The following is a 23153-nucleotide window of genomic DNA, read 5'->3' as shown; positions in this document are numbered from 1 at the left end:
AGCTAACCACAAGAGGGTGCCAGCTTCTCATTGACAATCTTGGATTAATGGTCGTGAACATTGTTTGTACGCATGTGATCTGAATAAAATCCACATATATACACTACTGAATAAAAACACTGCTACATTTAAATAAACATTGACTAAAAATGTATAAAGAACAATGAGTGAGAGACATGCAAAGAAATAAAGGGAGACCAAGGTCAAAATACACCACTTTATTTCAAGAGTAAAAATATCATACAGAAAAAATGGAAATATCATAATAAATACAATCTCTAACATAGAAGAGAGGAGCATTATATATATTTTTCCTTCCTTTGAGCAACACTTTGTTACATTTAATAACACCGGAAACATGGAAACGTTCAACTAATAAATATGGTCCAATCCAGACACGTTTGGTTCTGAACTGAAAAAACATCAACATATAATGTTTGTACTAACAATCCTTGATAATGATCCAACACTTTCATCTTTAATCCTGATGTAAACTGTTAAAACACCACTATTGCTTGAGCCAGACCGTTAAGACTACTGGTACTAACTGTAACAGTGTGTGCAGTAAACTGTCTGTACAGTCGTGGCCATACATTTTGGCAATGACAAATGTGTTTTGCAAAGTTTGCTGTTTCAGTATTTGAGTAAAATGTTTTCACATGTTTCACTAATTCTATAGAATACAAAAGGCACATTTCATATATTTTTTAAGCTTTTTGGGGGCGAACATTTTCAATATATGCAAATAGTCCCCACTTTTACAGCACTCAATCTGCTCTTAAAATCCAATCAGAATGATAAAGTGATTTCACCTGGCTAGAACTAGTTCACACTTTTCCCTGTGCTGATGATATGACTTACTGAAATTATGTTAGCAGTCATTTAATGCCAATGCCCAGCAAGCTTTGCAAACACAAAATGTATGTTGCTCCCAATACTTTTGGCCACGGCTGTATATTCTGCAATCTTTTCCTTTGGTCAATTGGTGATATGGTCCTAAATGAACAACTGATAAAGAGTCAGTAGCTTCAAGCTCCAAAACAGTCCAAGCTTTAGCTGCATTCACAGACATCCACCGTACTCATACTGTAATACTTCATTCGTTTTCAATGGTGTTTTGCTGCATGTGTTAGTGTGTGTGGAACTCACACTTGCTAATGAGTGAGGAGAGGATTAAGCTTAATCATAATTCTACCCTAAGCAGATGTGCTGCTTTGGTCAATACAAGTTGGGCAGAGAGAACCATGCTGGGGATCTTAATTACCTGGAATCATCTCACTGTCACTAAGCCCATTTAAACTCAACATGTAAACAACCTCACTGCTTCTAGTCAGGACCCCAGCAACCACAGTAGAGACTGTGTCACCAGTAAACCCTTTAGATTGAACTCAAAGGGCACGGCATACTCTCTCACCAAACTCTCTCTAAACAATGTCCACTTCCACCTCTGCAACAACTGCAAGCCCAGGTGTGAAACCAAAGGGCAAGCCATGGGCCCTATTTACATGTATGTACACGATTTACAGTGCCTAATGTACTTCCAGACGTAGTCAAATTTGACCTAGTTGTGTGCTACAAGCATTGCAAAGTGCAGTTCATGCTGAAGGTGTACTGTATGATAGGGAACTGTAGATATGTTTTAGAAACCCTAACCCGTAAGCTTTTCTGGGTTAAAAACAACATTCCCCATGAGCAGGAAGACTTACAACTTCAGCTGTTCTACATTACAAATGTAAGAAGACCTACACTTGCTAAAATTGTTATAAAACCAGTAGAGAATAAAGTTTTTTTTTTTTTTTAAGATAATACTTGGTGTTTCAAATATCCTTTGTATATAAGTTTGTGTTTTCAGTGGAAAGGTATTATTCATGTACAGTACCTGTGTGTGTGCGTGTTGGGGTGTAAGTAGCTGTATGTGTGTTTGCACAGTGTCAAGGTCTTCCACCCTCCACAGGAAAGCACAACCGTGTCTAATAGTGTCTTTGTGTGTGTGTGTTCCACCCGTCTTCTATATTTTATATAAAAAGGGCTATTTGTTCATGTCTGTCCTCTCTTCTCCCCTCTCACTCCCTCCCTCACTCTCTCTGCTATCATTTTCTTCCCTCTCGTGAAAGTTGAGGATAAATGCTCATCAAAAAGCTAAAACACGTAGTCATTCATGTTAGTAATATGAGGGGTCTCCTGGCTAGCCTTCCCTCTGAAGGCTGTTGGAACCCCTCCTCTGATGATGTCATCCTCAACGAGGTAGTGTCCTTACTCGGCATTCCTCTCTTCCAGTTGTTGGCTTGGATTTAGCTGTTAGAAAGAGAGAGAGAGAGACAGAGATAGAGAGAGAAATATGTGGTTAACAACATGTTTTATAATAGAGGTAGAAAAAACATTTACATTTAGTCATTTAGCAGACGCTCTTATCCAGAGCGACTTACAGTAAGTACAGGGACATTCCCCCCGAAGCAAGTAGGGTGAAGTGCCTTGCCCAAGGACACAACGTCATTTGGCACGGCTGGGAATCGAACTGGCAACCTTCAGATTACTAGCCCGACTCCCTCACCACTCAGCCATCTGACTCATCAAAGCTACGACTTCCAGCGCTTCACTCTAAAATATCTACAACGACATCTGCACAGCAAAAGAAACTGCTATGCCTCTTATTTCCCACCAGAGGGCGGGCAGTGAGGAGTTTTCATGTGGGACCTGACTCAGCGCTGACAAAGCAGACAGAACGCTTCTACAAGCTGAGACAGGAAAACAGACAGTGACTAGAATGATTGGGCAAATGGGTTGACTCTCTATCTCTATCACTTCCTATCTCTTCTCTCTCTCTTTTCTTCTCCCTCTTCCCCCCCCCTACCTTTCCTTTCTCTTGCATGTGATGAGCGTGCCTGTGTGGGACTCCTCTTTATCATTGATGACTACATCGTTACTCACATGCCCAGCGTCACAGAATAGCGCTTTTCATAATTCACCAGTAGCCAACAGTAGTGTCTCTGAGGGCAGTGAACTGAATGTCACAGAGTCAGGAGCGCAGAGAGGGAAGAGAAGGTGTAGAGTGAAAACACAATAGACGTGAGGGGGAACCAGCATAGGTAGATACAACAAAGGCTAAGACGAGAGATGAGACAGAGACAAACAAGGAATTAGAGAGAGAGACACAGAGAAACAAAGAGGTTTGTCTTCTACTTACTTTCCCCAGTGGGATGAGGTTGAGGACGATGAAGAGCTGAAGAGGTCTAGAAGAGATCTTTTCTCCTCCGTCACGTCCCTGGTGGTCCTGCAACTTGGCGTTTCCATGGCTACAGGCTTTTGTTCAGGGATCTGGGCCACTTGGAACCTGTCAATCAAACAGACCCAATAGGCATGGGATTTTATGTAACCCTTAACGTCTCATAGGTTGACATATTCTAAGTGTGCGTGCATCTCCATCCTCACCTCCCCACTGACAGAACAGTCAGCTCCCCAGGCCTCCTCTCCCCTGCATTCCCCTCCTCCCCCTGACTCTGGGGACTCTCGGGTGGGGTGTGCGTGCGGTGCGTGTCCACACACACTCCCCCCTGCGGGGGGCTCTTCTGCAGGGCCTGGGGCTCCAGGGGGGGCAGGATGAGGGACTGGGGGGGCTGGGGTTTTAGGGGGTCCAGCGTGGGAAGCAGGATGGGGGGCCACTTGCGCTGGGCGCAGCGGGAGCAGTGGTAGCCGTGGCGGGAGGCCAGGCCAGACAGGCCGGAGATGGTGTGGAGGTGGGACTGGTGGGGGCACATTCTGGGGAGGGAGTGGAACTGAGATAGAGGAGATAGAACTGGGAACCTGGGGAGGGCAGAGAGAGAGAGAGAGAGAGAGAGAGAGAGAGAGAGAGAGAGAGAGAGAGAGAGAGAGAGAGAGAGAGAGAGAGAGAGAGAGAGAGAGAGAGAGAGAGAGAGAAAGAGACAGACAGAGACAGACATAGAGGGAGATGCACGGTTGTTTAGTTAATAGAAATAACTCAATGGACAAATTACAGCTGATGTGTAACTGTGTGTGTGTGTGCAATATTGCATCAGTTGGCGCATACACACTGTGTATGCGCCAACTGAGTACATTTTCACAAACAATACCATCCAATTGTGCGTCCAAAAATGCTATCCCTAATAACCCCCACTCCCTAAACTCTAAACCCCCACCCAGCGCCCCATCCTAACCATAATTTAAAACAGCCCGCTGTTTCCCCAGGCCCCAGGTTCTGTATTGTTCCATTGTGCAGGTTACAAAGGCGTGATCCGTGCCCATGAATACAGACATGGGCTCCAGCACTAAGCTGGCTGCTGTGACCTTCATGACCCCTTATGAACTCCAGTAACCCAATGAGTGGGTGAACAGAGCCAGGAATAAATAGCTTTCCAGAAGCTATGTGGGTGTCCAGAGCTTTCTAGAACTTTCCACTGAACGTCATGTACCTAGAAGCCATGGGACTGTGCTGTTAGCCTGTGGGAAATCTTTGTTCTAAACTGTGGTCAGGTCAGTTTCCGTGCCCTGGTTCTCTCTGGGACATAAAAGGCTATGGAGAGTACCAGGCTGAAACAGTGCTGACTCTGCAAAATAAATAAATACATAAAACATCTTACTGTGTGTCTTTTAAATGTCGCTAGGTGCCAGTCGCACTCCATTGCGAATGTGTGCAGAGCATCCATCAAAATGGATTGAATTCTCAAAGAATGATGAACAGTATTGGAGAGGGTATATGTTGTCTTTTGCTGGGTGACATGGGACATGTCATGCTCTCTCTCACCTCTCTATTTTTATCCCTATATTTTCATATCTGTTTGGCTCTTAACTGACCTTGAGCTCTAAAACTCTGCAAAACCTGTATGTTTGAGTGTGTGTGGATGTGTTACGCTGTACATACAGTGCAGTATTCTGCCTGAGTGTGTGTGTGTGTGTGTGTGTGCGTGCTCGTTGCAGGGTGCTTACTTGATTGACGAGGCTTTACTCATGGCCAGCTGTTTGCTCTCGTACTCCAGCAGCAGTTCCTCCAGTGCAGCAGCATTTTCTGTAACACACACACACACAAACAGTCACACACACAGGCACACACACACACAGTTTATTTTTACCTTGAGGAGAAAGAATCAATGTTGTGACCACATTCAGCCAATCCATGACTCTGAGGCCACAAATAGGGAATTGGGAAAATCAATAGGTGCGTGTCTACTCTCATTGATAAAACAATTTGTCTAACCATGCTGGACACTGGGCTGTCAATGAAACATTCATCTCAACACTTCCTGTAATTCGCTGATATGCTAAACTCATAATAGAATACTGTTATATGGTAATGCCTCCCCCTAGCATTGTGAATGGCAATTCCATGTGTTGCAGCAATGGATGGTTTTCAACTCGACTCTCTGTTGTGAAAAAAGACACAACTAGCAGAAATTCAAGCGGCTATTAGACAGTGACATCATCAGTGAGGAACGCATACCTTTCTTCTCCGTGATGAGGCGCACCAGAACACTGATGGTGTCCTCGTTGGGGTCATCTGCTATGTAGGGGCAACCATTAGCTGCAGACAGAGGAGGAGGGACAAACGAATGAGGTCAGCTTCTGATCGTGATAACATGTAGGCCAACGTGTATTTCATTTGATTCTCCCACTTATACACAAACACACTAGAACAAGTTTGGACCTATTCTGCTGAAGTCTCTAAGTTGCAGGGCCCATGGATGAGCGTGGAAAAAAAGGAGAATAGAGGTTACCATGGGCCTAGAAAAGCTCACTCAGCTATCACGCTCCATTCAACTCAAATGCACAAAAACACACACACAGAGACACACCAACACACACATGCACATACACTGTGCACAGATGGACTGGTGTCTTTCAGCACAACTGATAATAGTGTGTTGATAAGGCACAACAATAGCTGCCTCCACGGTAACAATTGCTATCTTGGGACATTGGTATCTGTGTGACTGATTCCATTGGTAGCTGCAGCTAGCTAGCACAGGTGCTAACTCACACAAAAGACTTAATAGAAAGGAACCTAGCCTAGCCTAGCCCCATGAGTGTTCCCCTTGAGTGAAGGTGAAGAGAAAACTGCCAGTGTAAGAGGTTTGTCTTTAGCCCAGTCAGGGCGGAAGCTAACACCATAATAGCAGACTACCGAACAGTTATGTAAGTGGCGAAGAGGGAGATAAAGAGAGGCATCAAAATGTGTACAGCCATATCGTTCCCCCCCCCTCTCCTCCTCTCCAATCACTTTCTTTTTACTCTTTTGCATAACCTCCACACCCCCGCAATTTACTTAACGCCTCCCCTCTCCTACCCTCCTACCCTCCTCCCCTAACCCCCTCCCCCCCCTCCCATCTTTTCTTTGCACCAGTCCATCGGCTGTCTTCACTGACGCACGCTGCTGCAGCCCCCAAAGACCAGGGGAGGGAGGGAAAGAGGGAGGGAGGGGTGTGCAGAAGTGAGGCGAGGAACACCTGATACAGTTCTCTGACAGAGTCCTTGTCAGTACTGGAACATTCCCACCATAACTCAAATGAGAGGAGGGGAGAAAAGAGGAGAGGGGAGGGGAGGAGAGAGAAGAAGAGGAGAGCAGAGGAGTGGACAGAGAAAAAGTGGAGGCGGAGAGGCGAGAGAGCTAATTGAATAATTGATCCAGGAAAGCAGAGACATGCGAACAGTGTCAGGTTCTATGTAGATATGGAGGGGAGGAGGGGAGGAGGGGAAGAGGAAAGGAGGATGAAAGAGGGTGAGCGACAGAAGGAGGGAGGTTCTCTGGTCAGGTCACCTAAGGTTTCACAACATTGGAGAGGAGGAGACAGTGGCAAAACATCAGACACCCAAACTACATCCACTGACGCAAAGGTTCTTAGAAGAGTCTGATACCCTTACTAGAACGCAACATGGCTGCACCTCTCCTGCCAAACCCACCCAGTCCATCCTGGCACACACAACACAGCTGCGTAGCGAGGCCACGGTAACAAGTGTCATGGAAACAATCGCTTGTTGCCAACGGGAGATGACAGATGAAAGGTCAGTCTTCTAGACGCAGCAGCTGTGTCATTAGAGACATCAAACACAGACGGCTGTTTACCTCCTCTCCTTTCTCAACAGGAACAACTCTGTGTCATCTAGCTCCTACCTCCTGTTTCCTACTTCCTGACTCCTGTCAACCCTCTAACTCCTGTTTCCTCAATCCTGGACCCTCCCTTCTGCATCCTGACTCCAGCCTCCTACCTTCTACTCTCAACATACTAACTCCTGCCCTCTGCATCCTATCTCTTAATGCTCCCACACCATAACGTTCTGGTTAACGTTCTCGGAAAGTTCTAATCGTTCAATTTCGAGCGTTCTAGGGCGAGGTGGACACATCTGGCGTGTGACTAACGTGTGACTATAACGCATGACTAGCGTGTGACTAGCGTGTGACTATAACGCATGACTAGCGTGGGACTGACGCATGAGGAGCGTGTAACAGCGACCAACTAAGACACCCCTGAAAACTATTAGCGTGTGACGACGTGTCACTGGGTCGCGACGACGTGTGACGAAAGCAAACGATGAATAACAACCAAGTAACGCGAGGGTAACGACTGACTAACGATAGCCAAACGCGTGCAACGTTAGTCAAATGTCCACAAACGTTCTTCAGCGTTATCCAGCGTTTAAAATTAAACGTTGAAGAACGCTGGTCTCCATGAGAACTTTTGTGCATGTTCGAAACTTTCTTTTTGGACCAGCGTTCTCCGACGATCACCGACGATTACCAGCGTCACCAGCGTCCACACAACACTCTTCTGGTGCTATACCAGCGCTATACCAGCGACCATGGACGATTACCAATGTTTCCTCTAACGTCATAGAACGTTGACCAGAACGTTATGGTGTGACGGGGCCTTTACCTCCTAACTCTTCCCTCCTATATCCTACCTTCTAACTCCTACTCCCTACATCCTAACTCCTGCCCACAGCCTCCTATCTCTTACCTCCTAACTCCTGCCTCCCATCTCCTTCCTTCTAACTCCTACCACCTACATCCTAACTCCTGCCTCCTCTCGCCTTCCTTGTCTCTGACCTTCTAACTCTTGCCTTCTGCATCCAATATCCTCACACCTCCCTACTGACTCATAGCTCCTGCCCTCTGTGTGGATCACCACAGATTCCCAGGTGACAGTGTGGACATCACAAAGAGAGGAGAGAATCCCTTATCGGCTTGATTACCACAGACGGGCGTGGTGATAGGACACACACACACACCCTCACACACAGACACACACAGACTCAGACTCGGTGGCAGAGTGGGTGTGGCGATGTAAACTTTTTTCAAATGGGAACTGTGCTATGACAACAGTGTGTGCTTGGGAACACAGAGCATGGGGACAGAGCCTGACCTCAAGAAGGTCAAAGGTCAGATCTCCAGAGATAAAAAGCATTCCATATCTCGTTGCGTGCAAGGGCCAACGCACAGGTCCGCCCCGTACACACACACATGGCTTCACGACAATGCCTCACTGGAGTACTTCACTTTGGTGGTTTATACCAACCAAACAGTTCACGCTACGGTCCTCCCTCTGTCCCTCGATCTCTCCATCTCTTTTTCTTCTCCGTGTCCCTCCCTTCCCGTTTCCTCTCTCCATATCTCTCTGTTTCCGTCTATTTCTTTTGATACGTCTTTCCTTCTACCTTCCGCAATTTCTCTTGCAGAAGAAATTGCGCAATTTGAGCCCTTTCGTCTGTCTGTCTGTGTTTATCTGTGTGTGTGTGTCTGTCTCCTCTCCTCTGTCTCTCTCACCTTCTTTCTGCGGTGTGGCCTTCTCCTCGTCCATGCCCTCCTTCTCGGCGCTGCAACGGTATCCCTTCTTCTTCAGGATGTTGCAGATCAGGATGCCCAGGAGCCCCATCACGCAGAAGATGGGCACCAGGGCGAACACGGCGTACTCGGCCGTCTTCTCCTCGGCGCTGCGCACTGCCGTGCTGTTCACCGGGCCGACTCCGCCCGCCGCACCCTTCCCCACGGTCCGCACTGCCCGCACGTGGAGGGGGGAGACGGCGGGGGGGGCCGGGGCCATACAGGGGGGCTGGGGGGAGGGTTTCCCCATGGTGGTGGGATGGAAGCTGCAGAGACACCGGCGAGACACAAACTCGTGTTAGCCTCATCTACTGTCTTTAACTTAATTACTTCCTACTTTGATGCCACTAGTTAAAAAATCCAGTGCCACACCAATACTGAGAGCCGAGCTTGTTATAAAGAGAGAGCGAGGCAAAGCATCTTTGTAAAGGTTGCTGCTGCATGGGATTCACAGTGTTATGTTTCCACAGGACCATGTAGGGGGATACTTGATTGCATTGCAGGGCCCTGTGGCCAATCATGTTTCACCAACAGACTTCACTACCATAGCCCTAGAGTGAAACTTGCTGAGCACGAAAATAAGATAACGATGCAGAGCGGCAGTAGTAAACTTGTTTTCTCTGAAATGATGGTAAAGCAAGAGAAAGAGAGAGTATGAGACATATATATATATATATGTTTGCCGTGCAATGCAACCAGGTAAACCCCTACATGGTATATACTATATATAGGGAGAGAGACAGATAGTATGAAGGAGACATAGAGAGAGAGATATGGTCTCTCTCTCGTCTCTCGATATTGCTGTGCAGTAATGTTTGGCGTGTAGTGCTTGTCTCCTTAGGTCTCCTTTAATTGAATCCTCCTGTTTTTACAATTTCTGTTTATAGAGAAAGGAGCATCTACACCAAAACAGAGCTGATGTGTAACCACAACAACATATTTCCCTTCTTACCCAGACACACAGTCGCCACACACAGTATCCGAGGTTGAGGTACCAGGGGTCACAACCTTTCGGCCCAGGACATCACAGGTTGAGTGTGGGCGGCAAGGCTCAGGGTCCAGGGTGTTTGAGAATGTGCCCGTGGGGCAAGACTGGCAACGTACCGTATCCTCTGGGCTCTCAACCCGCCCACAGTCCTGGCAAGGAAAAAGAAGTCAGAACGGTCGAAAAGAGAGTCTATGTTTGGAAAAGCCATTTATTCTGATTTGTTTATGCTTTGTAAATTAAATGTCGAGTTATATGGTTGGTGACCTGGGACAAATAAAACAACCTTGTTTAGGTACTGAATTAATATTGTTTTGCATTAAATAATTTTTTAATTAAATAATTATTGTATTAAATAATTGTCATTGTATTAAATAATGTATTAAATAATTATAAAATGAATTTAAAAAAAATGGAAAATACTTCGTATAATTCGTATTCTTCCACAAGAACTGTGAACCGTGAGATGTGTTCAATCAGACATTCCAAAATAACTACCTCTCATGTCTATTCCTGTTTCATACTGAGAGCTAAAATACAGGATTGGGCACATCCCAAAAGAAACTGAAATACTGCACACAGCTCTGCAGTGGTTTGCTGCATCAAGCTTGACAGGTTTGAACTGAAAATGTATGCATGCTGGGATCGACCACAGTAACCCAGACTTTAAAGAATACGGTTCTGTTTACACTGGATTGAGGAAGTGAGAGAGTGAGAGAATGAAGAGTAGATGGGCAGATATTGAAGGTGGAGGAATGGGAGGAAAGAGAACGGTAGAGAGAGGAAAGTGTAGGGAGGTAGGATAGAAAGAGAGGGAGAGAGAGAGATAAGTAGGAAGGAGAGAGAGAGAGTTAGAGTAGAACGTGTCTCTCACCTTGGTGGGCTGCTGCCCAGCAGGGCATTGCAGACACACACACCCCTCCCCCCACCGACACGGCACCGCAGCAGTCCCCCCAGATCCAAACACCTGTAACACACACACACACATATACTGGTCAGTGACACACACCAGTCAGTGATACACACCCATGCACACACACACACATACACACTAGTCTAGTCTACACATACACAATAGTCACACTAGCCAGTGACAGACAGACACACATACACACACACACACACTGGCTAGTGTGTGACAAATACTCACATACTATCTCTCTCTCTCTCTCTCTCTCTCTCTCTCTCTCTCTCTCTCTCTCTCTCTCTCTCTCTCTCTCTCTCTCTCTCTCTCTCTCTCTCTCTCTCTCACATACACACACACACACACATACACACTTACTTACCGTGAGAAAGACAAGAGCAGAGCAGCAAAGGTGGTTCCTCGTCATCTTCAAGATATTCTGCTATGAACATATGATCTACAACAGACAAACGGACAAAAGTGAGTTTGGAGGAATCTCGATCCAGCAGGCCAGAGCGACAGCGGCAATGTCACACACACCCTGCACACGCCACAGCATCACACACAAACCTTTGTCACAACAGTGACAAAATAAGCACACTGACTGCTAAGTGACGAGGCTGGGACAAACAGCACTTACAGTGGATCAGCACCAGCTGACTGGTGTGTCAGGCTGGATGGGTACAGGTCTAGGAGCAATACACCAGGCCAGCTCACACTCACACACACTCTCCAGAAGTTCATGACCGGAGGCCATAGAGAACATGAGAGGTGAAAGCGAGGCAACTCTATAGTTCAAAAAGCAGTGTCTGGACACACACACACACACGCACACACACACACACACACACACACACACACACACGCACGCACGCACACACACACACACACACACACACACACACACACAAACTCAAGCATATGAAACTCCCTCTCCCCTAGCCAGCAGGGCACAATTGAGTACAGCTGGTAAAGTGATTTTCCCCAACACCTCCAAGAAACCTTCTGGAACCTCTGCGACCTCCTATGCTCCATTATCTCCCTGCCTCATCCTCCCCCTCTCCCTCGCTTCCTCCTTCTCTCCTTTCCAGAAGACACTGAGTGAGGGAGTTGATGAATGGAAAATTCATCAAGTATGACATTTTACTGACCAAAACGCTTTGGGCCAAAATAAAGGTTTAGACACGGTGACATGAGGCACAAGTCTGGAAGAAAAGTAAAGAGAAGAAAGAAGGTGAAAGAGAGAGAGAAAGATAGAGATAGAGAGAAAGATATAGAGGGAGAGAAATAGAGAGAGAAAAAACTGAGTAAAAGATAGAGACTCACCCCAGAGTTACTGCAGACTTGGTTGCCCAGGCAACGGACTGAGGATGCTAAGGAGGCTGACAGAATGCAGAGTCAGCGCCACAAACTTTCCGCCAGTTTACCAAGTCTCACACACACACACAGATACTCTCTATATCTTACATAAACACACAAGTGTACACTGAGACTGTACTATCTCAGTCTTGTAGAACACAACTGCCTGAATGTACCGAAACTACAGTCAAATACACAAACACATGCAGCTCTGTCTACGGTCCACTATGTGACTGCTGTACTCAACTGTACCTGGTCCTGTCTTATACCATGCTTGTGACCACAGCGATGGCCCTATCTGCTGCTAGGCTACGCCCCATCTACTAGTATACCCCGCCTCTATTTGACGCTAGGCCACACCCCTATCTACTACTAGAGCATGCCTCTATCTGGTAGGACACACGCCTACAGTAATTGCTGCCCTTGTGCACCCATGTACATACACAACACACACAAACAACACGCACACAAACATACATGCTACAACAGACGCACCAACACAGAAAAAAGAAAAAAAAACACAGCTACATACACAAACATACACACACACCCCCCTCCCCATACACACTAAAATGGTGGCGCAAATACAAAACTGCAGAAACACGCACACTACAATTACGTGCACTCCAGTTAATTGTGGTTGTGAAGACAACACACTCAGAGACATTGATGAGCACAAACAATAGGCTTAGTCATGACACCTGGGAAAACAATGTGTTCATATCCCAGAGTCGACCAGAGACACAAGATGAGGGGTTGTCGAGGATGCAGAAGTGTCGGGGAGCTCACCCAAACTAACATGTTTTGCTGTGTGGTGTAAGCACAGGAGTCATAGGGTTCACTGTTGCACACACACTGAAGTGTCTTTGGACAAACAAGTAAATAAAACATTTAATGAGTTTATGATTTTGGGCACCAGCGCCCGTTTGGACAATGACAGGGTTCTGCTGAATAATTTTAGGGAGAGATAGTATGATAAAACGAGAGTTTGAAAACCACCACTTTGAAAAAACAACACAGGAATGAATGACAAGAGCGTTCTCCTCTGGCCAAGGGGACAGGATGTGAGGAAGATGGAGCGATGCAGTGAGAAAGGCTGACATTAGCAAACCAGCAGATAGGATTTTATATTTAGACCCTTCGTTAAAATCCTATAAGAGCTTGAGGAAGGGTAATTACAAGTCATTCGGTCCACACACACACTGACACACACACGCAGACACACTGGAGTTATGGGACTGTTTGTGAAAAATCCACAACTAGATAAAAAACAGGCAAAAGAGAGATGCATGATCTGTAATTAAGAGTTGCCTTTTTAGAGAGTGTCAAGTAACAAATTGGAATGGTTTGAAACTGGCATTTCACCAGGGCGACCCAACATGACTTTTTGAGAACAGAATTCCGGCAGGCTTCGATTAGACAAAGAAAAAGATAGAAGGAGGTAGAAGGACTATAAGAAGTGGTCAAGGAAGGTGGATGTCTCAAAGGCTTCTTGGGTAGCTAAAGGTCCCGCCATCATCTTTCTCTGAACGTCACAGAAGGTCACGTTCAGTGTCGGTGACTGTTTTGGCATTTACGACTTTGTCTCAACTTTTCTACAGCAGTTCCTGTCAATCAAGCACAGAGTCAGAAATCCTCTTGGTGGCTGTCTGTGTGTGCAGGTGCACCTACTGAGGGTGGTTACATATCTCCCTCCCACCCCATCAGCCCTGCCTGGTCTCAGACATGGTGTGGCGTTCCATCTCCAGTCAGACATCTGCGCCTGGCTTCGTTTACCCCCAGACACGGCCACCGCATGTGGGACTTCCTTCGTCCCTGTCAGCACATGTCACATCCTCTTCCTCCCCCCCCCCCCTCTCCCACCCCGTTCTGCGTCTCGTGAGTGGCGGCCAGCAGCAGCCTCGTCTGTAGTGGGGCATGAGGCGGGACGGAGGCGTCTGAAATAGACACGTTCTCCTTTGCAGACATCCCATACCATGCTATGTCTGTCTTCCTTCCATCTTCCTCCTCACCCCACCCTCTTTTCTCCTCTTCATCTGCTCATCCAGTTCTTACTCTCTCTGGCTTTCCCCGTCATTAAAGTCACCCACCCCCCAACTCCTTCAAGTCCAGATGATTATCTCTCTCCTTTCATACTCTCTTTCAGGACTTTTTCTTTGTTCCCTCTCCCTCTCCATCTCGTTATTATGTTCCAGAGCATCACAGCGGTATTTCATTGTTTGTATTTTGCACTTTTCATATCCTCCTTCTGCTTCATGTTAGTGCCAGACATGTGCCTGAGGTTACTGTGGTCGACAGAGGAACGAGGGACGAATGGGAAGGAATGGAGGAGAGAGAAAGAGAGAAATTAACACCTCCCAAAATACTCTCAAGACGATAAAGTCAATGTACAAAGTCAATACAGACTTGTGGCCACTCCTACACAGTGATATTTTTAAGTACATGAAGACAACATTACACCAGTGTGTGTGGATGTAAGAGAGAGAGAGAGAGAGAGAGAGAGAGAGAGAGAGAGAGAGAGAGAGAGAGAGAGAGAGAGAGAGAGAGAGAGAGAGAGAGAGAGAGAAGCGAGGGTGAGACATGCCTCTGAAATTGTCTGGTCATCTGTTCCAAACAGTAATTACTGACAAAACATCCCTGTCTTTATCCAATGAAATAGCAGGGTGTTATTCATACTGGTGACCAGTTGCAGGATATATTTTTTTGTTTATTCTTCGCATCTAAAAATAAGAATGTGGAATGAAGGTCCGGCGAAAACATGGTGGTTTTAGAGGTGAAGACTGAGATCACGGTCAGTGTCGGAGCTCTTTTCTGGTCTCTTGATGTCATGCTTCAGCTACGCTAGGAGAAGCCTGTGGAGAAATGAACGAGGGATGACACTGGCCGATGGAAGAATAAAAGAATGACGGACTAAACTAGGGCCTTTCTAGAGGTCAGGGTTCAAGACTCGTAGGCTGCAGGTGCCATCTTGGATTCCAGACACAACAGCTTTTCTGTCCGTAACGGATGGTTTCATCTCTTCTTGAGCCCTGTCCACACTTTAATTCCATCCGATGGTGAGACACTGGGTTAGGCCTTTCACAATAAATGGTTCCTCCATCGACGTCTCTCTCGCTCTCTCCATTTCACAGGCTGGTGTTGCCTGACATCTCCTGTGTCTCTGTCAGTCTCACCCTGCCTGTCTGGCTGCTCGCCGCCTGCTCTCACACCACAGAATGATAGACAGGTGGAGCAAGGGATGGAGACAGAATGATGGAAACAGACAGTGATGAAGAGAGAAAGAGAGAGATGTAGAGATAAAGACAGAAACAGAGAGTGTGGGAGAGCGAGAAAGAAAAGGAGAGAGAAGGAGAGGGAGTAGGTTGCATCTAATCTCGATTGTCAGGGTGACAACCTCTGATGTCCCCTGAAGTCAAGCAGGGACACCAGAGGAGCAGAAACCAGAGGAGAGACACCAGAGGAGGAGAGACACCAGAGGAGGAGAGACACCAGAGGAGGAGAGACACCATAGGAGGAGAGACACCAGAGGAGGAGAGACACCATAGGAGGAGAGACACCAGAGGAGGAGAGACACCAGAGGAGGAGAGACACCAGAGGAGGAGAGACACCATAGGAGGAGAGACACCAGAGGAGGAGAGACACCAGAGGAGGAGAGACACCATAGGAGGAGAGACACCAGAGGAGGAGAGACACCAGAGGAGACACCAGAGGAGGAGAGACACCAGAGGAGGAGAGACACCAGAGGAGACACCAGAGGAGCAGGGGACAAGCATGGTGACACTAAAGTGCCCTACACCAGTTGTGACCTGCTCCATGGTGACACACATAGCTGTTATAACTGATAAGGTCAACAGAACATCTTGAACAATAAAAAATACATATCCACCAGCTGATGGAATTGTTCCATAATGAGAAACGGGTTTCTAGAGAGAGAGTCTGTGCCGAAGATATTGAGTTTACATACAGGCTTAGCCTTAATCTAGGTCTGGAACTCAGCCTTTATGAACCGTCTGAGAATGAGAGCTTGATTGTCTGGATGAGGGATGATATACTGGCATGGGAAAAGAGCAAGTCAAAACACAAAAACAAAGAGAAAATGTAAAAGATTTGGCTGAGATTCATGTATGCGTAAATTCTAGTTTGTGGTATTCTTCCTAACAGCTTTACAAACATTAACGAAGGATCTAAATTAACTCCTTATGTTAACACACCATCACACCTATGAAGCTTGATAAATCACCAGCAGTTAAACAATACAGACCTACATGTGAGGCGCCAAATACCTGTTCACACACAAACACACACACACGGTGAGGGGAAAATGCAGAAGAGAGGAATGCAGATGTAAAGTAATAGGGGAAAATTAAGAAAAAATACAACGTTCCGGGGTCATTCCCACACAAGAAAAGAATGTGATCCAACTCTCTTGGAATGTTACATTATTCCATGTGTAAGAGGGTCTGTATCTGTCTGTATGTTAATGTACTGTACTGTAGTGAGTGAATGAGTTTGTTGGTGTCACCTTGACATTGCACTATTAGGGCTTAACTAACGAGTGTTAAGTCCACATGCGAGTCAACACGGGTGGTACTTTCCTCATCTCCTACCACTCCCTGGCTTTCCTAACCATGAGTTTGCAACCCTACGGTCTGCTCCCATATCACACACACACATATACTTATGTATTTAAAATATGCTAGCTAGTGCTTGGCTATGCTCAATATCTTCATGAAAGGGGAAGGCTAGAGGGAGTCTCAATTTCCTGTTGAGCAGATGCCGTGTCATTACTTTGTGCTTGATCTGCTTTCCAGTTGGCCATCGAGTCTGTCTGCTTCTTGCGCATGAACGACTCTGAGTGGGTTGAGGCCAAACCAACACCTTGTGTTCAGTACTGCCTTGTCACAAAGTACTGAACTCTAGGTTGTGTGTGTATGTGTGTGTGTTTGTGTGTGGTTAGGTTTGGCTGGATGTAGGCACGGGCAAGATGTGATTTTTATTTTGCCTCTCCTTTACTTAAAGGGCCGCCGCTGGGCAATTTCTGCGGCCTTTCTACTCTTGTTTCAGTTGACCGAAATGCCACCAACCCATGTGACCTCTGACACATGAACTTTGACTACTCTGAGAAACACAGGTCATTGATTGTTTATTGACCTGATCGGAGAGAGAGGGAGTAGAAAGAATGTTCACCATTCCAGAAGTTACATAGCTATGGTCTCTATGCTATGGAATCTATTTAACTGTTGCTGTCTAGGAGTGTGTATGTGCTGTGAAAAAGCTTACACATCACTCCGATGTGGTTATTCTGAGGACCTACTGAAAGTACTGCTGTGTGATCCAAAACCCACCAGGGTCACTCCACTCACTGGTCTATAGAACAATCTGGGTCAGGGATATCTCTCCTACTAAATGTGTATATGTGTATTTGTATACTTTATCATGGTGGGTATGTGCTTGTCCTAGATTAGCTGTCCTGTAATTATGCCATGTCCAGGTCGGATTGGGATCTGGGATTATTGAAGTGGGAATTTCCTTGGCGGGAAGGTTCCTGGCTGACATTGGGAGAGGGACCGCAGTGGCACGAGGCCAGTACAACTTCTGGCTGCATTCCTGACCGCGCGTGATGGACGGCGGCAACGACGGCTTAATTAGACGCCGGTTGGGTTCCGCTGTTCTTCTGATATGAACGTTCTCCAGCCTAGGTGTGTGTGTGTGTAGTATGTCTCTCCCTGTCTCTTATCTGCCTCTTTATTTGTGTCTCTGCACATCCTTCTGATTATGTTCTGTCTATAGCCAGGCTAGCAGCTCTCAGCATCTCTTCACCGGTCTCGCCTCAGAGATAAAGAACTGGAGAGAACAGCTTCGTTTCACAGCCCACAGCAGAAGGCACCCCAAAATAGCCAGGCTAGGGTGGGACTATAACGGGATCATCCTATACTCTCATTTCAACCCCACAGTGATAATTATAGCTGGTGGTTGTCAGACCAGTTTGTGTGTGTATGTGTGTGAGTGTGTGTGTGTGTGTTATACATAATTATAGTCGTGTTTAAGGGGTGTACCAATGTTGTCAGCTGGTTTTGCATGTGGCGTGATAGGATGTTCATTGTCTACTTCCTACCCAAGAGTGGGGCCTAGCCGCACACACACACACACACATTCAGACATAGATCAAGTATAGATACTGGACAGACAAACATAAATAACTCTATAGTGCTTTATGGAACATCCAAGACAGAGTCATGAACTTACAGGCCAAGTTATAGACCACAGAAGGATTTGAAAAGTGACACTTTTCCTCTGGTTGACCTCTTCCTCTTTCTATTTTGCTCTTTCCCCCTCTCCCTCCTTTTGGATTTTCCTCAGATGGAACCATCGCTTTCATATCATGTCAAATACACAGACGCATGCGCAAACACGTCCAGACACAACAACACTCCAATGACAGACACTGTGGTAGCAAGGAGCTTATCATCCTCCTAATGATGATACAGTGATGAACAACTGAACATAGCTTCACATCTATCATGCTCTTATTGACAAGATGAAAACCTTTCTGTTAGCAGCCAGTAAAGGGAAACATGGAAAAGTCCTCAGGCAAGGACATTCAGACAGAGCCAGGAGAGGTTAGTTATGAAAGCACCCCTGCTCTGTAGTGGCGGAGCAGGAGAGGTGGGGTCCTATTGATATAAGCAAGCAGGAATGTGATCTTCTTCAATGGAACTTACTGCCAGGAATTTCCCTTGCTTCAAGATTGGCTGCACCAGGGTCGGACTGGCCGTCGGGAGAGTCGGGAGATTTCCCGAATGGCCGGTCAAATGGCCGCGGCATAATGCAAAAAATGTATAATAATAATACACGCTCATTGGCCGGTCTGGTTTCAAAGTCCTGGGCCGTTTTTCAGTCCCAGTCCAGACCTGGGCTGCACCCTGACAACATGACACTTGCCAGCTTGGGGATAGGGGGAAAAGTGAAAACCAAGGTGTTTAGGTGTCTTTTTTTTTATTTATAAAAAATAAAAAACAATTATTTGACCCTGGACCACAAGCTAAAACTCAATTAACTGACTTTAGGAGGTGACACGGAGAAATCATTTAAAACGGTAGTCCCACCTCTTTCCAGAGCGACTGGAACACGAGGTCGACTGTCTCCATCGTGTCGGGTTCCGCAAATGATTATTGCAGTGAGGTCATCAAACACCCATGGGTGGCCGCGTGGAGCAGTGTGCAACACGAGTTACAGTATAAAGTACAGCGTATATGACGCCCCCTGTCATTTATGGAGGAGGAACACGAAGACAGTTTTGTCTTACGTTTAACTTAATTAGTGATCGGAAACGACAGACTCACTTTTCGCGATTAGCTACATGGGGTAGGCTACAGTGTACTCTTATCATTCCAATTATAAAGTGACAGAATAGGAAGCTATAGCCTAGGTAGATACTTTACGTAGGCCTATAGGTTGCTTTGCATAGCCATACCCATTGCCTCCAGTGGCTAAATGTGCAAATAATAATGCGTCAATAATAGAATCCGTAAAAAAAATGTTACCAAAACATAAATCAGATACTTTGCCATTTAAACTTGATTAATGTAGACTTCTGTTCTGTTGAAATAGCCTACTTTTAGTAAACCTATTAATTCATAACCCTGATTAAAATAATTGGTTTAGCTGAGATGCAGTCGAATGCACCATTTAACACAGAGATATCAACTAGACTATCGGTGGAAATTCTAAGGACCATCGGTGGAAATTCTAAGGACCACACACATTCGCGATAAACCGATGTACCTCACCGCTAACGGACAATGCTGCAGTAAAAAAAAAAAACAGTCCAAAATGTTTAGTAAAAGTTCACAAACTTACCAGTTTGATTGATGAATGGGTTGAATCAGTGGTCAGGGACGGGCATTGTCAGCTGTTTGTAAATACAAATTTGATTTCTCAATATACACATAAACGCCGGTAGGAAATGCCCCTCTCGAGTTCCACTCTGTGTTCCAAAAAATTACATACAAAAACTCACTGGGTGAGCTCACCGGCCGCTATACGTCACTAGTGAAATCCGAGCGTCTATGGTGCGCGGTCTCTTTCTTTCTTCCTTCTCTATCTGCGCCCTCGCCGGTTCTCACGAGCCAATGCGGGGAATTAACGCACACCGATGAGTACACGGGACAGAGAGACATCTGTCGGGATTCATTCGTCCCAGCCGGCTCAAGCATAGGGTGCCAGTACCGTTAACATGACGACAGAGGTTGTTTCTGTGAACTTCAAAACTATGACGATTTCCTGAAAAACAATCTAGGCTACTTCATTGTCATGGAAAGATAGTCTATCATAAATCTTAATTCACTTACCGTCAGCACCAATTGAAAACAGTAACAATGCATAGCTGCCTGTTATGGCAGTGTGCAAGTATTTTTAATTAAACTACAGAGGGTACAATTTCTTGGGAAATTGTAGGGTGTGCTTGCTTGCGTCGGTTGCACAGGGGTCCGTTTTTGGATGACATTTTTACAACTGATATTTCTGTATATTTTATATAAAAATGCATACTTATTATTCATAAAGATTACATAGATTTAAAAGATTTTTTTTGCGTCTCATTTACAACTGAAAATACGAGTGAAGTGTAGAATGAAATAGATGTCTTCTCATTTCCCCTGCAAGAGGCAGCCTCATCGTTGTATCAAAACGAATAAATTTGGCAGACCGGTGTAAAAATTGACCTAATCTCTATGACTTAAACGTCCTTTTAAGTTTTTCCCTTCTAGTGATATTTTAAGGCATTTAGCCTACTCATATTGCATTCATTCATGAATAAAGAACCCCCTTTGAAGATTATTCTACGACGTTACCGGTGTTACGTCCCAACTGGTTCCCAATTTAACTGGTTCCCCAGCTGTGCGTGCACCTATCAGTCTGCCTCTATCACCAGATTCGTCACAAATTCACAAACATATTACTGGCGATTTTCAAGTCGGATCTCATATTTGCTGCGGCAAATATGAAAGTAGGCCTATAGGCTACGTGCGCACTACATTAGGCTACCATTCGCGACAAAATAAATGGAGACAAAATAAAACATTTGCAGGCTCGCATGAAGTGGGATTCGAGCATAGAGCATAAACACATGCGCACCATAGTCCATTGATTTACACAGCGAGCTAAACAAGCTCATAAGTTCTAGCTAAATCGTTACGTATTTGTTAACTACGTTGGCCTTCAGGTAACACTTTGATTTGGCTTCTTCTGAATCAACTGGTTCCCATAGACAATACCCGAATGTAAGCTACTATGCACGTATTTGGGGTTGTTTTCGAGGCAATAGCCGTATTTTCCACGACATCACAGCTCCTTCTGACACCACATATTAAAAATTCATACTAAGAACGTCGCTGCTAACCCAGACAATACGATCAAAATACGCGTAACACAACATGGAAACATTCAATTCCTATGCGATTTCGTGTAGCCTATGACTGAGTGTTTCTTCGCTATATCTTTTGAAATCAATTCATTTCATAATTGCATATTCTGAACAAAGGTCAGTACACGCCATTCACGCCATAATAAATGGAAGCTAAGAAAATAAAAGATTCGAGTGGGATTCGATCCCACGAGCAAAAACACATGCCATGTGATAATCCGTTGCATTACACCGCGAGCTACTGATGCACATGAGTGTTGTAGGAATTCAGTCATGAATTTGTTAACTACGTTGGCCTTCAGGCAACGTTGTTTTGGTTCTTCTGAATCAACTAGTTACCGTAGACACTACCCGAATGTAGGCTATACTCATCACGTATTTGGAGTTCCATTTATTATGGCGTGAATGGCTGTAATGTAGTGCTCACTACATTTGTTCAGAATATACAATTATGAAATGAATTGATTTCTATAGCGAAGAAACACTCAGCCATACGCTACACGAAATCGCATAGGAAACGAATGTTTCCATGTTGTGTTGCGCGTATTTTGATCGTATTGTCTGGGTTAGCAGCGACGTTCTTAGTATGAATTTTTAATATGTGGTGTCAGAAGGAGCTGTGATGTCGTGGAAAATACGACTATTGCCTCGAAACAACCCCAAATACGTGTATAGTAGCCTACATTCGGTTAGTGTCTATGGGAACCAGTTGATTCAGAAGAAGCCAAATCAAAATGTTACCTGAAGGCCAACGTAGTTATCAAATACGTAACGATTTAGCTAAGTTTTGTGAGCTGGTATAGCTCGCGGTCTAAATCAGCGGATTATGAAACGCATGTATTTTTGCTCTAGTGCGATCGAATCCCACTTCATGCGAGCCTGCAAATGTTTTATTTTGTCTCCATTTATTTTGTCGCGAATGGTAGCCTAATGTAGTGCGCACGTAGCCTATAGGCCTACTTTCATATTTGCCGCAGCAAATATGAGATCCGACTTGAAAATCACCAGTAATATGTTTGTGAATTTGTAACGAATCTGGTGATAGAGGCAGACTGATAGGTGCACGCACAGCTGGGGAACCAGTTAAATTGGGAACCAGTTGGGACGTAACACCGGCAGTAGAAGATGGAATCGCGATTCAAACAGTACCATCTGCTAACTGAAAATATGCCCCCAAAAACGTAAATAAGCTTGACATTTATTTAGTGGAAAATCGCTTTCATAAAAAGCTCACTGGTAGCGATCATTGTCAGTAACAACGCCAAGTGCGATTCGCCTTATGTGGAGAAGCTGCCCCGGTAAATTGTACAGTACAGTACACTACTGCTGTGTTCGTCTTGGTAGCGATTGCGTTGGTTGAATTTGATTTAACGTTCCGTTGTACGGTTTAGGCTGAAATTAATTATTTTCATGAACAGATTGACAAAGTTTAGGCTGTGGCAATGAAGTTAAGGTTAGTAGTTAGACTTTTGATTTAAGTAAGGGGAGTGCCGAACATGTTCTGTCGCCGTTTGACTTCCTACAGCTGTGTAGATGTTTTTGTAGTGTCTCGCAGGCTACAGCGTTGCAGTGAGCAACACTGGTTTGAAACCACAGGTAATGATAATTTCACCCACAAATCGTTTACTTGTAATGTAATGTCATAATAAATCCT

At 45.4% G+C, this 23153-nt stretch overlaps 1 protein-coding gene across 3 annotated transcripts; it reads right to left on the bottom strand.

The window, feature by feature from the left end:
• Nucleotides 1-203: 203 nt before the first annotated feature.
• relt (RELT TNF receptor) lies at nucleotides 204-20261 on the bottom strand. Of its 3 annotated transcripts, none has more exons than XM_062473240.1 (10): nucleotides 19936-20261; nucleotides 11099-11173; nucleotides 10687-10779; nucleotides 9780-9964; nucleotides 8771-9093; nucleotides 5453-5533; nucleotides 4942-5020; nucleotides 3430-3801; nucleotides 3185-3331; nucleotides 204-2295 (listed from the first exon to the last, which is right to left on the bottom strand). In XM_062473240.1, the coding sequence occupies exons 2-10, from the start codon at nucleotides 11141-11143 to the stop codon at nucleotides 2292-2294; spliced, it is 1329 nt and encodes a 442-aa protein (XP_062329224.1). In that variant the 5' UTR covers nucleotides 11144-11173; nucleotides 19936-20261; the 3' UTR covers nucleotides 204-2291. The 3 variants fall into 3 exon arrangements, with proteins under 3 accessions (XP_062329224.1, XP_062329225.1, XP_062329226.1); XM_062473241.1 differs by lacking the exon at nucleotides 19936-20261 and adding an exon at nucleotides 12043-12253; XM_062473242.1 differs by lacking the exon at nucleotides 19936-20261 and adding an exon at nucleotides 11357-11488.
• Between the last annotated feature and the right edge of the window lie 2892 nt (nucleotides 20262-23153).

The sequence above is a fragment of the Osmerus eperlanus genome, chromosome 11 (assembly GCF_963692335.1).
Source record: "Osmerus eperlanus chromosome 11, fOsmEpe2.1, whole genome shotgun sequence".
Lineage (NCBI taxonomy): Eukaryota > Metazoa > Chordata > Actinopteri > Osmeriformes > Osmeridae > Osmerus > Osmerus eperlanus.
This window is presented reverse-complemented; position numbering and strand designations above follow the sequence as displayed.